This window comes from Pongo abelii, chromosome 6 (genome assembly GCF_028885655.2).
Source record: "Pongo abelii isolate AG06213 chromosome 6, NHGRI_mPonAbe1-v2.0_pri, whole genome shotgun sequence".
Lineage (NCBI taxonomy): Eukaryota > Metazoa > Chordata > Mammalia > Primates > Hominidae > Pongo > Pongo abelii.
Window position 1 is genome coordinate 99,710,156 of NC_071991.2, and position 16,911 is coordinate 99,727,066.

At 38.3% G+C, this 16,911-nt stretch overlaps 1 protein-coding gene across 22 annotated transcripts in view; it reads right to left on the bottom strand.

Annotated features, from left to right (window-relative positions):
• Positions 1–16,911, bottom strand: part of FBXL13 (F-box and leucine rich repeat protein 13) — a 277,460-nt gene that overhangs the window by 154,474 nt on the left and 106,075 nt on the right. For all 22 annotated transcript variants that reach the window (XM_054559623.2, XM_054559618.2, XM_054559619.2 and 19 more), the window contains 2 exons: positions 12,995–13,090; positions 8,520–8,652 (listed from right to left, as the gene is read on the bottom strand). In XM_054559623.2, the coding sequence (XP_054415598.1) occupies positions 8,520–8,652; positions 12,995–13,090 (229 nt within the window). The remainder of the gene's footprint in view (positions 1–8,519; positions 8,653–12,994; positions 13,091–16,911) is intronic.

Consider the following 16,911-nt stretch of genomic DNA (forward strand, 5'->3'; position numbering starts at 1 on the left):
AATGGTGGTTGCCAGGACCTAGGAGGAGGGGGAAAAGCGGATTTAGTATTTAATGTACTTAATGGTACAAACTATCAGTTTTGTGAGATGAAAAAGTTCTGGAAATGCATCAGTGATGATGGTTGCACAAGAATGTGAATATACTTAATGCTACAGAACTGTACACATAAAAGTGGTTAAAATGGTAATTTTTATGTTACATATTTTTTACAACAATGAAGAAAAAACCAAACAGTTGGTTGTTTGAAACAATCAACAAAATTTGCAAACCTTTACCTAGACAGACCAGGAAAACAAGAGGAAAGACTAATATTATTAAAACTAGAAATGAAAGTGGGTACATTAGTACTGACTTTACCGAAGTAAAAAGGATCATAAGAGAATATTATGAACTGTTGTACCCCAACAAATTAGATAAACTACATGGAACTGACAAATTCCTAGAAACACATGAACTACCAAAACTGACTCGAGAAGAAACAGAAGATCTAGACAGAGCTATAATAAGTAAAAATACTAAATCAGTAATCAAAAAACCTCCAACAAGGCCAGGCACCGTGGCTCATGCCTGTAATTTCAGCACTTTGAGAGGCTGAGGCAGGTGGATCACTTGAGGTCCTGAGTTCTAGACCAGCCTGGCCAACATGGCAAAACCCTCTCTCTACTCAAAATACAAAAATTAGCCAGGTGTGGTGGCACACACCTGTAATCCCAGCTACTCAGGAGGCTGAGGCAGGAGAATCACTTGAACTCAGAAGGCAGAGGTTCCAGTGAGCCAAGACTGCACCACTGTACTCCAGCCTGGGTGACAGAGTGAGACTCCATCTCAAAACAAACAAACAAACAAACAAACAAAAAAACCCTCCAACAGAGAGCCTAGGACCAGACGGCTTCATGGGCAAATTTTACCAAACATTTAATCCTCAAACTTTAAACCAAACATTAATCCTCAAATTCTTCCCAAAAAATAGAAGGAAAAAAATACCTCCTACCTCATTCGATGAAGCCAATATTATCCTGATAAGGAAGCCAAAGACATCACAAGAAGGAAAAACTACAGAGTAATATTCCTTTTAAATATAGATGCAAATATCCTCAAAAAATATTAGCAAAGAGAATCCAGCACCATATTAAAAGGATTATACACCACGATGTACGAACAAGCAAAACTGATCTCAGGCATTCAAGAGTGGTTCAACAGACAAAAAAAATCAATCAATGTAATATACACGATGTTAACAGAAGGAAGGAGGGGAAAACCATTTCAGTTGACTCAGAAAAGGCATTTGACAAAATCCCATCAGGCTTTTATAATAATAACACTCAGCAAAGTAGGAATATATGGGAGCCTCCTCAATGAGCAATTGTGCAAGAAAAGAAAAAAAAGGGAGAATGGGTATGAGCTTCCTCTTTGGGCTGATGAAAATGGTCTAGAATTAAATAGTGATGGTTGCTCAACATTGTTAATATAATAAAAAACACTGAATCATACTCTTTAAAATGGAGTAAAAAGGTGAATTTTATGTTACATAAAATGTATCTCAATAAACAAAAGCTTCCAGATAAGCATGCCTTGCTATTTCTCAGAAATTCATTCCACTGTTCAACTACCATTGCTATCATGAAAATCTTAGGTCAAACTGAAACCCTGAATGTTGCAACTTGAGTCCATTTCCTTCCTTCAGAAAATGTAGATGTATTTAATAGTATATTTTCTATGTATATTTCATATGTGTATATATGTGTATATACACATATACCTATAGGGAAAGAGGGACAGACAAAAACAGAGAAACAAGGGGGGTTCCAAGATGGCCGAATAGGAACAGCTCCAGTCTGCAGCTCCCAACATGATCGATACAGAAGACAGGTGATTTCTGCATTTCCAATTGAGGTACCTGGTTCATTTCACTGGGACTGGTTGGACAGTGGGTGCAGCACACACAGGGCAAGCCAAAGCAGGGCAGGGCATCGCCTCACCCAGGAAGCACAAGGGGTCAGGGGATTTCCCTTTCCTAGCCAAGGGAAGCCGTGACAGACTACCTGGAAAAATGGGGCACTCCTGCCCAAATACTGCACTTTAACATTCTTAAAGAAAATAATTTTCAACCCAGAATTTCTTATCCAGCCAAACTAAGCTTCATAAGTGAAGGAGAAATAAGATTCTTTACAGACAAGCAAATGCCAAGAGATTTTGTCACCACCAGGCCTGCCTTACAAGAACTCCTGAAGGAAGCACTAAACATGGAAAGAAACAACCAGTACCAACCACTGCAAAAACATGACAAATTATAAAGACCATCACTGCTATGAAGAAACTGCATCAATTAATGGACAAAATAAACAGCAAACATCATAATGACAGGATAAAATTCACACATAACCATATTAACTTTAAATATAAATGGGCTAAATGCCCCAATTAAAAGACACAGACTGGCAAATTGGATAAAGAGTCAAGATCCATCAGTGTGCTGTATTCAGGAGACCCATCTCATGTGCAAAGACGCACATAGGCTCAAAATAAAGGGATGGAGGAAGATCTACCAAGCAAATGGAAAGCAAAAAAAGCAGGGGTTGCCAACCTACTCACTGATAAAACAGACTTTAAACCAACAAAGATCAAAAGAGACAAAGAAGGCCATGACATAATGGTAAAGGGATCAATTCAACAAGAAGAGATAACTATCCTAAATATATATGCACCCAATACAGGAGTGCTCAGATTCATAAAACAAGTCCGTAGAGACGTACAAAGAGACTTAGACTCCCACACAATAATAAGGGGAGACTTTAACACCCCACTGTCAATATTAGATAGATCAATGAGAAAGAAGGTTAACAAGGATATCCAGGACCTGAACTCAGCTCTGCAACAAGCAGACCTAACAGACAACTACAGAACTCTCCATCCCAAATCAACAGAATATACATTCTTCTCAGCACCACATCACACTTATTCTAAAATTGACCACATAATTGGAAGTAAAGCACTCCTCAGCAAATGTAAAACAACAGAAATCACAACAAACTGTCTCTCAGACCACAGTGCAATCAAATTAGAACTCAGGATTAATAAACTCACTCAAAACCGCACAACTACATGGAAACTGAACAACTTGCTCCTGAATGACTACTGGGTAAATAATGAAATGAAGGCAGAAATAAACATGTTCTTTGAAACCAACGAGAACAAAGACACAATGTACCACAATCTCAGACACATTTAAAGCAGGGTGTAGAAGGAAATTTATAGCACTAAATGCCCACAAGAGTAAGCAGGAAAGATCTAAAATCGACACCCTAACATCACAATTAAAAGAACTAGAGAAGCAAGAGCAAATTCAAAAGCTAGCAGAAGGCAAGAAATAACTAAGATCAGAGAAGAACTGAAAGAGATAGAGACACAAAAAACCCTTCAAAAAAAAAACAATGAATCCAGGAGTTTGTTTTTTTAAAAGATCAACAGAATTGACAGACTGCTAACAAGACTAATAAAAAAGAGAGAAGAATCGAATAGACTCAATAAAAAATGATAAAGGGGATATCACCACTGATCCCACAGAAATACAAACTACCATCAGAGAATACTATAAACACCTCTACACAAATAAACTAGAAAATCCAGAAGAAATGGATAAATTCCTGGACACATACACCCTCCCAAGACTAAACCAGGAAGAAGTTGAATCTCTGAATAGACCAATAACAGGCTCTGAAACTGAGGCAATAGTTAATAGCCTACCAACCAAAAAAAGTCCAGGACCAGACGGATTCACAGCCGAATTCTACCAGAAGTACAAACAGGAGGTGGTACCATTCCTTCTAAAACTATTCCAATCAACAGAAAAAGAGGGAATCCTCCCTAACTCATTTTATGAGGCTAACATCATCCTGATACCAAAGCCTGGCAGAGACACAACAAAAAAAGAGAATTTTAGACCAATATCCCTGATGAATATTGATGCAAAAATCCTCAATAAAATACTGGCAAACTGAATCCAGCAGCACATCAAAAAGCTTATCCACCACAATCAAGTCGGCTTCATCCCTGGAATGCAAGGCTGGTTCAACATATGCAAATCAATAAATGTAATCTATCACATAAACAGAACCAACGACAAAAACCACAGATTATCTCAACAGATACAGAAAAGGCCTTCGACAAAATTCAACAGCCCTTCATGCTAAAAACTCTCAATAAACTAGTTATTGATGGAACATATCTCATAACAATAAGAGCTATTTATGACAAACCCACAGCCAATATCATACCGAATGGGCAAAATTTGGAAGCATTCCCTTTGAAAACCGGCACAAGGCAAGGATGTCCTCTCTTACCACTCCCATTCAACGTAGTATTAGAAGTTCTGGCCAGGGCAATCAGGCAAGAGAAAGAAATAAAGGGTATTCAGTTAGGAAAAGAGGAAGTCAAATTGTCCCTGTTTGCAGATGACATGATTGTACATTTAGAAAACCCCATCATCTCAGCCCAAAATCTCCTTAGGCTGATAAGCAACTTCAGCAAAGTCTCAGGATACAAAATCAATATGCAAAAATCACAAGCACTCTTATACACCATTAACAGACAAACAGAAAGCCAAATCATGAGTGAACTCCCATTCACAATTGCTTCAAAGAGAATAAAATACCTAGGAATCCAACTTACAAGGAACGTGAAGGACCTCTTCAAGGAGAACTACAAACCACTGCTCAACACAATAAAAGAGGACACAAACAAATGGAAGAACATTCCATGCTCATGGATAGGAAGAATCAATATCATGAAAATGGCCATACTGCCCAGGGTAATTTATAGGTTCAATGCCATCCCCATCAAGCTACCAATGACTTTCTTCACAGAATTGGAAAAAACTACTTTAAAGTATATATGGAATGAAAGAAGATCCTGCGTTGCCAAGACAATCCTAAGCAAAAAGAACAAAGCTGGAGGCATCGCACTACCTGACTTCAAACAATACTACAAGGCTACAGTAACCAAAACAGCATGGTACTGGTACCAAAACAGATATATAGACCAATGGAACAGAACAAAGGCCTCAGAAATAACACCACATATCTACAACCATCTCATCTTTGACAAACGTGACAAAAACAAGCAATGGGGAAAGGATTCCCTATTTAATAAATGGTGCTGGGAAAACTGGCTAGCCATATGTAGAAAGCTGAAACTGGATCCCTTCCTTACACCTTATACAAAAATTAATTCAAGATGGATTAAAAACTTAAATGTTAGACTTAAAACCATAAAAACTCTAGAAGAAAACCTAGGCAATACCATTCAGGACATAGGCATGGGCAAGGACTTTGTGACTAAAACACCAAAAGCGATGGCAACAAAAGCCAAAATTGACAAATGGGATCTAATTAAACTAAAGAGCTTCTGCATGGGAAAAAAAACTGCCATCAGAGAAATAGAAGCTCCATTTCTACAGAATGGGAGAAAATTTTTGCAATCTACTCATCTGACAAAGGGCTAATATCCAGAATCTACAAAGAACTCAAACAAATTTACAAGAAAAAAACAAACAAACCCATCAGAAAGTGGGCAAAGGATATGAACAGACACTTCTTAAAAGAAGATATCTATGTATGCAGCCAACAGACACATGAAAAAAGGCTCATCATCACTGGTCATCAGAGAAATGCAAATCAAAACCACAATGAGATACCATCTCACGCCAGTTAGAATGGCAATCATTAACAAGTCAGGAAACAACAGATGCTGGAGAGGATGTGGAGAAATAGGAATGCTTTTACATTGTTGGTGGGAGTGTAAATTAGTTCAACCATTGTGGAAGACAGTGTGGCGATTCCTCAAGGATCTAGAACTAGAATTACCATTTGACCCAGCAATCCCATTACTTGGTATATACCCAAAGGATTATAAATCATGCTACTATAAAGACACATGCACACATATGTTTACTGTGGCACTATTCACAATAGCAAAGACTTGGAACCAACCCAAATGCCCATCAATGATAGACTGGATTAAGAAAAATGTGGCACATATACACCATGGAATACTACGCAGCCATAAAAAGGATGAGTGCATGTCCTTTGCAGGGACATGAATGAAGCTGGAAACCATCATTCTCAGCAAACTATCACAAGGACAGAAAACCAAACACTGCATGTTCTCATTCATAGGTGGGAATTGAACAATGAGATCACTTGAACACAGGGCGGGGAACATCACACACTGGGGCCTGTTGGGGGTGGTGGGCTGGGGGAAGGATAGCATTAGGAGAAATACCTAATATAAATGATGAGTTGATGGGTGCAGCAAACCAACATGATACATGTATACCTATGTAACAAACCTGCATGTTGTGCACATGTACCCTAGAACTTAAGGTATAATAATAATAATAATAATAATAATAATAATAATAAAACAGAGAGGGCAAATTTGGGTGGCTAACACTTTAAGGTTTATAATTATTTTATTAACTTTTTATTACTACAAACATAATAAATTGGTTAAAAATGGCAGACTAAGCACATGTTCAGCTTCTCTCACCTGCCCAAAATCCAAGAATGAATTTTTTTTCAAAAATGTATAACATGCGTGGAAGACAAAGCAAGAATGGCCTTGGTGGATCAGAAACAAACAGTTCCTAAAAATCCAAAGGCAGATGTGACCAGAGAGAATGAGGAACATGCAGGACACAGCTGCTGTAAAGGTAAAAACAGCATTATATCCACATACAGGATGTATCCCAGAAATTAAAAGACGTATCAATATTAACATTATTTTCATGAAAAATATGAAAAAGGAGCCATGAACAAGGCTCCTGAATATCCCTGCTACTTTTCAACATTGCAAAAAAAGGTCCTAAGCAATGTAATAAAATGAGAAAAAGAGAAAAGATATAAGAATAGGCATGAATGAAAATAAAACTGTCAGTATTCCCAGATATGACAGTCTACCTAGAAAATTCAAGAGAATCAATTGACAAACTATTAAAACCAAGAAGAGAGCTTAATACGTGGTCAGATACAATAACATCATACAAAAAACTACAGCTTTGTGTAGCACCAGCAATAATCAGAATTATTCCATTTTGCATAATTTCTTTTTTCACTAAAAAATGTACAGACACAGTTGAAACTCCTTGTGTACTTCTTCCCCATTCCATTAAACTCTCTCTATCCATTTGCACAACCACTGTCTTGCATTTGGAGTTTTTCTTTCTCATGCATGCTTTTTATATGTCACTATATGTGTGTGTACTTAAAAATCTATAGTAATATATATTGTTTGAAATCATTTCAAAATTAAAGGTAAAAATATATATAATTTTGCAAATTGAAAAGTTATATACAAATGGTATTAGATTTTATATATAATATATAGCTCTCTCATGCAACTTCATTTTACCCTTTAATATCTTTAGACTTATCCAACTGGTATTTGTACATGTATATGACATTCTATCTGGAGTCAATATGAATGTATACTTTTTTGAAATATATTGTTTATTTCATTTCCAGAAATACTTATATGATAGAAAATGCACCTCAAAGGATATATAGGTTAAAGGATATATAGGTTAAAGACAAATATCACAATGGAAGTACAAAGCAGTCAGTCTGGAAAAAATTGGAAATAATCTCAATGTCCATCAAAAAGAAGAAGGTTAAATAAAGTATGTTACATCTATAACATAGAAAATAATTTTACAGTACGTAAAAATAATTTAGTGGATCTATATGTACTGACATGGAAAGATTTTCAGGACATAAAAGAAAATATAAAACAATATGACTCATGTTGTAAAATTGTGTATTTTTAATCATATATATAGAAATGTATTTTAGTAAGACAGAAAACTAATAACATTGGATGCCTTTGAGTAAGTGAATAAGTTTGAGGGAAGTGAAAAAAGATGGCTTTACTGTCTATTGTTAGTTTTTTAAAAATAAGAATATGTTTTATATTTTTTAGTAGAAAAAATTGATGATCCATAGAAATACAAATACTAGACCCCAAAAGAGTAGTCAAGAATAGACAAAGAACCGGCCGGGCACAGTGGCTTATGCCTGTAATCCCAGCACTTTGGGAGACCGAGGCGGGTGGATCACTTGAGGTCAGGAGTTTGAGACCAGCCTGGCCAACATGGTGAAACCCTGTCTCTACTAAAAATACCAAAAAATTAGCCAGGCACGGTGGCCCATGCCTGTAGTCCCAGCTAGCTACTCGGCAGGCTGAGGCATGAGAATCATTTGAACCTAGGAGCCGGAGGTTGCAGTGAGCCAAGATTGCACCACTGCACTCCAGCCTGGGAGACAGAGTGAGACTCTGTCTCAAAAAAAAAAAAAAAAAAAGAATAGACAAAGAACCAACTCCCAGGGCACACAATACAGTAAGAGCTGTACTATATTATACACTTTTTAAATGGTTATAATTGGTATCCTTATGACCTTTTCTGTATATTTGTTTAATTGTAATACAGGAAAACAAGATACATAGTTGTAATGAACATACTTACTGACAGATCTGAAAGTTTTGGGTCGGAGAAGACAACCACGAAAATTCAAACGCAGCACATTTAAACGCCACCTTTGCAAAGTAGACACTATATATTTATCTGGAATCACATTTTTCACTGTGGAAAAATCAATCTAAAAAGAATAAACAAAATGCATTAAGAAATGAGAAAGTCCCCAAAAACAATTGCAACAAAAACAATAATAGACAAATGTGACCTAATTAAACTAAAGAGCTTCTGTACAGCAAAAGAAACTATCAATAGAGAAGACAGACAACCTACAGAATGAGAGAGATATTTGCAAACTATGCATCCAACGAAGGCCTAATATCCAGAATCTATAGGAAACTTAAATCAACAAGCAAAAACAACCCCATAAAAATAGGCAAAGAACATGAACAGACACTTCTCAAAAGAAGAAACACAAGTGGCCAAGAAACAGATGAGAAAATGCTCCGCATCATTATCAGATAAATGCAAATTGAAACCACAATGAGGTTGGGCACGGTGGCTCATGCCTGTAATCCCAGCACTTTGGGAGGCCAAAGTGGGCGGATCACTTGAGGCTGCGAGTTCAAGAGCAGCCTAGCCAACACGGCAAAACCCCGTCTCTACTAGAAATACAAAAATTAGCCAGGCGTGGTGACACACGCCTGTAGACCCAGCTACTTGGGAGGCTGAGGCATGAAAATTGCCTGAACCTGAGAGGCGGAGGTTGCAGTGAGCTGAGATTGTGCCACTGCACTCCAGCCTAGGTGACAGAGCAAAACTCCATCTCAAAAAAAAAAAAAAAATAGATGGAGCTAAGGAAATTTGGGGGCAAAAGGTACTCCGTAACTCCATACAATTTTGTGACTATATATATATATATTTTTTTTTTTTTTTCAGACAGAGTCTCTCTCTGTTGTCCAGGCTGCAGTGTAGTGGCACGATCTTGGCTCACTGCAACCTCTGCCTCCTGGGTTCAAGTGATTCTCCTGCCTCAGCCTCCCAAGTAGCTGGAATTACAGGCACCTGCCACCATGCCTGGCTAATTTTTGTATTTTTAGTACAGACAGGGTTTCACCAGTTTGGCCAGGCTGGTCTCGAACTCCTGACCTCAAATGATCCACCTGCTTCAGCTTCCCAAAGTGCTGAGATTACAGGCATGAGCCACCATGCCTGGCCAATTTTGTGATTATAAATGTAATCCAACCTTTGCCTTAACAATTCTACTTCTAAGAATTTATCCTGCCGATATAATCATACACATATACAATGCAACACTGAGAAACAGGATATTCACCACAGGATTTTATTAACAAAAGATAGGAAACAACCTAAATGTCTTTCGATAGGAGACAGATTAAATAAATTGAGTGACTTCCATACAACAAACCACTGGACAAAAGCTGAATTCAGGGCAAAAAAGCACAACTCAGAAAGAGAAAATCCAAAGCAATAGAGTCCAAGTGTGCTGCTCTCTGATTGGCTGATTCAATTCAGGGACAAAATGCACAGTATCTAGAGGACTTACTGGACCCAAACCCTTCATGAATATTACTCGTTAATGCCAAGCGTTTTATGGGAGTTGGGTCTCAGAGCTCAAAGTTATATCATTGTAAAACAACCTTAAGAGGAGAAATTCTATGCTGCCAGTTAGGGGAAAGGCAAATGGCAGACCTGGCATTCCCTTATAAATAGTTGATAATTAAGAGCACACACTTTGTAGTCAGACAAATCAGAATTTGAATCCCATCCTAGCCATTTAACCATGTTGGCTATGACTTAACTAAGGCTTAGTTTTTTTTCATCTGTAAAATGGGAAAAATAACAGTGCCTAACTCAGGAGGCTGCAGAGACAAACTGAGAAAATGCAAATAAATTACTTAGTGTAGCATCTGGCATATAAGAAATATTAGCTACTATTATTACTTCAAAAATACACGACAAAGCACACAAAATATGGAGTACATAAATTTTAAAAAGCATGGAACAGGACTAAAATACACAACACATAAATCATATTTGACATTCTTAGTGTGTCTGCATGCATGCAGAAACATATACACTCTGGCATTTTCTAATATGAACTCCTAGGCTGGCACTTATGTACTATTTTTGTCACAGTACTATTTTTTAACCTGAAACATGTTTGTGTTTCTCATTCCAAAGAGACATTGGGGAGAGGTCTCAGCCAACAATAAAAAATAAGTAAATAAGCATACATCCCCCAACAACTTCTCTTATCTGTTTCTTGTAAGATACTTTAATATCAACAAACATGGTCATTTATGCCATCAACCAATGTTCAGTGGCAACATTTTCCCTGTTGTCTAAAGTCCAGTCAATAGCTGACTTCACGACCCCTCCTTATTGCTAATGATTGAAGGACTGATATCACGTGCTCCAGACTGACCTATGAATAGGAGGCCTGGTGCCATTTTGTAGAAGCTCTAAAATTTAACTCAAAGAAATTAAAAGGAGTTGAGAAGGTGTCAGGGGCTCTAGCTTCATAAGTTAACTCAACATCTTTGCGTCGCATCTGGACACCATCCCATTCTTGGTTGCACTACTCTCACTCTGTGCAACAATGGCAAGAAAAGAACTGATTTCATCTTACCAAACCTATCTTAGCTAACAAATTAGGTGTTCCTGTCTTAATTTTATTTTTGGTTTAACACGGTGATTCTCGAACTTTAGCCTGCATCAGAATCATCTAGGTGGGTTGTTAAAACAGATTACTGTTTACTACCCTAAGAGTTTCTGACTCAGTAGGTCTGGGATGGGGCCTAAGAATTTGCATTTCCAACAAGGTATTGGGTGATGCTGATACTACTGGTTCCAGGACCACACTTTGAGAACCACTGGCTTAAAGTAATAAATCTCTAAATTATGTTACAGATATTTGGGGATGTTGCTTTTTCCTTTGGAAAACCTATAAAGAAGAAAAAAATGAATCCAAATGGTCTGGAGGAGAAAGAATATATACAATATTTAGATAATGAAATGTCTTGCAGAAGTTGGCAGGAGTTAGAAAAAGCCAACACTTCTGCCCAGAGACCTCACTGGATAAAGACCAAGAGCATTACAAGCACATGGCAGTGAGGAACGAAGCCAGGATAGGAAGTTACACCACTTTATGTTCAGCAAATTTCTCTTTCCACAATTGTATGTTGCTCCATCCTCCTATTTCTGCTTTTATTTGTGAGTGTTCACATGTGACACAATTATAATCAGCATTTTTAGCACAAACAATAACTTTATTCAGAAGGCAATGAGAAATTGCCTGTTCACAGGAAATTGGGTGTTCACAAATATAAACTGTTAGCTGACAATATTAGCAATATTATCTATCAATCAGCCCTGGCCACTCTAAAAACCTCTGCTCTTATCAATTTTGCATACCTTCACCCAGGTACACTAAGGTCATCCTTGTAATCCTGGTGTTTTTTTTTTTTTTTTTTTTTTTTGAGATAGAGTCTCACTCTGTCGCCAAGCTGGAGTGCAGTGGTGTGACCTTGGCTCATTGCAACCTCCACCTCCCGGGTTCAAGCGATTCTCCTGCCTCAACCTCCCGAGTAGCTGGGACTACAGGTGCATGCTACCATGCCCAGCTAATTTTTGTATTTTTAGTAGAGATGGGGTTAGCCAGGATGGTCTCGATCTCTTGATCTTGTGATCTGCCTGCCTCGGCCTCCCAGAGTGCTTGGATTATAGGTGTAAGCCACTGTGCCCGGCCAATCCTCTCTTTTTTTTTTTGAATGATACAGAGTTTTGCTCTGTTGCCCAGGCTGGAGTGCAGTGGCACAGTGTCGGCTCACTGCAACCTCCACCTCCCAGGCTCAAGCGATTCTCCTGCCTCAGCCTCCTGAGTAGCTGGGATTACAGGCACCTGCCACCATGCCCAGCTAATTTTTGTATTTTTAGTAGAGACAGGGTTTCACCATTTTGGCCAGGCTGGTCTCAAACTCCTGACCTCAGGTGATCCGCCTGCCTTGACCTTCCAAGTGCTGGGACTACAGGCATGAGCCACTGTGCCCAGCATAATCCTCTCTTTTTAATGGAATTAACCCTTCCAAAAATTATGGGTTATGAAAAGGCCATTGCACACCTCACACCCTAAACATCTTTCCCATAGTCATGGACTCAACATATAGTCTATGCTCATGAAAAGGAAGTAGGCACACAGTAATAATACCAGAATGGAGTACAAACTATCCAATAAAATGGAGCTTTGTTTCAATCCAAAAATGATATTAATTTATATCTACCATTTACATTTTAAAATACTAATGATGTGTCTCTTGAAATAGCATTATTATCTTTTTTATCTCTTCCCCCAGGCTTGTGCCTGGACAAAAGAAAACAAAATTCACTTGCTGCTGGTGACCACAGAGCATGGAAGAAGGTGTCCCCACAACAGCTGGCCTCACAGCAGTCCATTCTCCTTTAAGAACTAGTGTAAAGACATAGTTCAGTTAGTATCTACTTACAGCATTCCACAGTGAGTTTAGTTGTGTCATCAACATCCAGGCATGACTAACTTGACCACATATTATCACATCTTTTAAACTGAGGTAGAAGAAAATCTAAACACAAAGAAAAATACACAACTTTGAAAAATGTGAACTCTGATGTAACTTGTCCACTTAGCTTTTGTCTGTGTGTGTGCACGCATGTGTGTGCACACACACATGCATTAGTAATAATAAGGTAATCCATACTCTGCAAATAGCAAGAGTTTAAGTGCTAGAATTTCATCTGAATATAGGAGTTTTATCTAAAGTACTGGAACTTACCTGCTGACTCCTTTTATATAATGTAATCCTTTTAATTGATAGTTGCAGAAGGATGGTGAGAAAGATAAGCATATTTGTTTTATTTTTTGAATGAAGATAGAATTCTGCTAGAAAACTAATGATTTCCATAAATAGTCATTGGTACATAGAAGGCAATCAATACTGTCTGTTGAACTGAACTACATTCCTTCTAAAGATACAGGATTCCTCAGAGAAGAAAAAAAAAGGATTTCTGGGAAAGAGCACTAAACACATTTTGGCTTCTACTTCTGGAAATGCGGTAGACCAAAAAATCAGGAAATCCTGCTGGCACAAAACATCAGTAAATGCTAAAAGAAACATTTTTAAAAAACATAATTCAGTTGTCAAGAAAGTAAAATAAATATGCAAGGACCCAATCCTTATAAACCCAGACTGATAATAAGGTGCTTCATGCTATAGTTGCTTGGGAGGGAGGAACAATTGAGATGGTTGCTGCTTTTCATAATAAAATGGGTTCAGATTTTACTGGCCATGCAGAGACATAAGAAAGTCACCAGGCCTGTACAAAGCTGGTACAGTCATGCTCTGCATAATGATATTTCAGTCAATGATGGGATGCATGTATGACAGTGGTCCCATAAGATTACAATGGAGCTGAAAAATGTCTATTGTCTGGTGACATTATAGCCATTGTAATATCATAGCACAATTACTTAATTTTTAAATAAATTTAGTGTAACCTAAGTGTACACTGTTTATAAAGTATAGTACTCTATCTGTAGTTGTGTACAGTAATATCCTAGGCCTTCACATTCACCCAACACTCACTCACTGACTCACTCAGAGCAACTTCTAGTCCTCCATTGATAAGTGCCCTATATAGGTGTGCCAGTTTTAATGTTTTTTTACATTGTTACTGCACATTTTCTATGTTTAAATACATACATATCATTGTGCTACAATTGCCTAGAATATTTAGTACAGTACAGGCCTGTAGTCTAGGAGCAATAGGCTACACCATACAACCCAGGTGTATACTGGATTATACCATCTAGGTTTGTGTAGCACTCTATGATGTTCACATAATGACAAAAATCACCTAATGACACACTTCTCAAAAGGTATCCCCATCATTAAGCAATGCGTGACTGTAATTGAAACTGAGTCAGAAAAAAAAAAAAAGAAAAGAGAGAGAGAGAAATCCAGGATTATGAAACAGTTAGAAAGAAATCACGCCTGTAATTCCAGCACTTTGGGAGGTCGAGGCAGGTGGATTCCTTGAGGTCAGGAGTTCAAGACCAGCCTGGCCAACATGGTGAAACCCTGTCTCTACTAAAAATACAAAAATTATTGCACACGTCTGTAATCCCAGCTACTCGGGAGGCTGAGGCAGGAGAACTGCTTGAACCCAGGAGATGGAGGTTGCAGTGAGATGAGATTGCACCACTGCACTCCAGCCTGGGCGATAGAGTGAGACTCTATCCAAAAAGGGGAAGGGAAGGGAAAGGGAGCAGAGTGGGGAAGAGGAGGGGAGGGAAAAGAAAAGAAAAGAAATCGACCTATTGGCAAAAGAAAAACTAAGGTATCTAGCCTGGTATCAAAAAGATCTCTCGCCAGGCACCGTGACTCACACCTATAATTCCAGCACTTTAGGAGGCTGAGGTGGGAGGCTTGCTTGAGCCCAGGAGTTCAAGACCATCCTGAGCAACATAGTGAAACCCCATTTCAACTAAAAATTTAAAAATTAGTCATGTATAGTGGTGCACACCTATAGTCCTAGCTACTCTAGAGGCTGAGGCGGGAGAATTCTTTGAGCCTGGGAGGCTGCGGCTGCAGTAAGCCACAGTCATGCGACTGCACTCCAGCCTGGGCAACAGAGTAAGACTCTGTCTCAAAAAATAAAATAAAATAAAATCTCTCAAAGAATTTGTAACCATATTGACCATTTTTGATTTGGGTTAAACAGAAATAATAATAAATTCATTTTTAAAAAAAAAATGAATGAAAAAAAAACAGTTTGTAACCAAAGGCCAGTGATTACGTGTGTTGGGATTTAAATTTTATCATGCCTGGGATCCAATTTGAATTTATTACCTTTGTAACTGGATTTGATATATTAATGTGCAAAGAGGTTCCACTGGTAATAACTCTGGGACATTTGGCAGAAATAAATACCATTCTCTCTAAAGAGACACAGACACATTCAAGCCAGGCCTTACAAGATACCCATGGATTAAGCCCTCCAAAAACAAGCTCCCAATCAAAAACTGCAAAACACACGAGGAAAAGAAACTCCAACAAGATTCAAAAGAAACCTTTAAAGTGATGAAGACATAAAAAGAAAAATAAAACTCTTGAGACAAATGTCAAAACAGGACTGGGAAGATCTGTAAAAGAACCAAATAAAATCACGAAAATTAAAAATATAATTATTGAAATTTAAAACTCAGTGGGTGAGTTAAATAGCAGATGCGACTCAGCTAAGAAGAGAATCAACAAATGAATATGTACCTGAAGAAATTACACAGGATAAAATGTAGAGAGATAAAGAGATGAAAAATATAAATGATGTTAAGAGACACATTACATAACATGAAAAGGTCCAACATACATCTTTACAGAATTTCCAGGAAGGAATAAAGAGAATAAAATCAAAGCAAAATTTAAAAATACCACAGACTAAAATGTTTTAGAACTGATGAAAGGCAACACTTTTCAGATTCAAAAAGCACAAGAAGTTCCAAGCAGGAAAATGAAAATATATCAATGGCATTATAGTGCAACTGCAAAAGGCCAAAGCACAGGAAAATTTCTCAGGCAATTGGACATAGATTACTTACAAAAGACTGTCACATAGACAGAACAACATAAGGTGAAAGTCAGCAGAAACTATCAACGTGAAATACCATATGCAAGTAAATTACAACTCAAAAACGAGTATTAAGACATATTTTGGCTGAGCACAGTGGCTCACACCTGTAATCCCAGCACTTTGGGAGGCTGAGGCGGGCAGATCACCTAAGGTTGGGAGTTCGAGACCAGCCTGACCAAAATGAAGAAACCCCCTCTCTACTAAAAATACAAAATTAGCCAGGCGTGGTGGCACATGCCTGTAATCCCAGCTACTCGGGAGGCTGAGGCAGGAGAATCACTTGGACCCGGGAGGCGGAGGTGGCAGTGAGCCGAGATCGTGCCATTGCACTCCAGCCTAGGCAATAAGAGCGAAACTCCATCTCAAAAAAAAAAAAAAGGCATTTTTTGCCAGGCATGGTAGTACACCTGTAGTCCCAGCTACTTGAGAGGCTGAGGCAAGATTACTTGAGCCCAAGAATTGAAGGCCAGCCTGGGTAACATAGCAAGACTCTGTCTCTAAAAAATTTAAGGCCAGGCACAGTGGCTCACACCTGTAATCCCAGCATTTTGGAAGGCCAAGGTGGGCGGATCACCTGAGGTCAGCAGTTCGAGACCAGCCTGGCCAACGTGGCAAAACCCCATCTCCACTAAAAATACAAAAATTAGCTGGGTGTGGTGGCATGCACCTGTAATCCCAGCTACTTGGGAGGCTAAGGCAGGAAAATCGCTTGAACCAGGGAGGCGGAGGTTGCAGTGAGCCAAGATCATGCCACTGT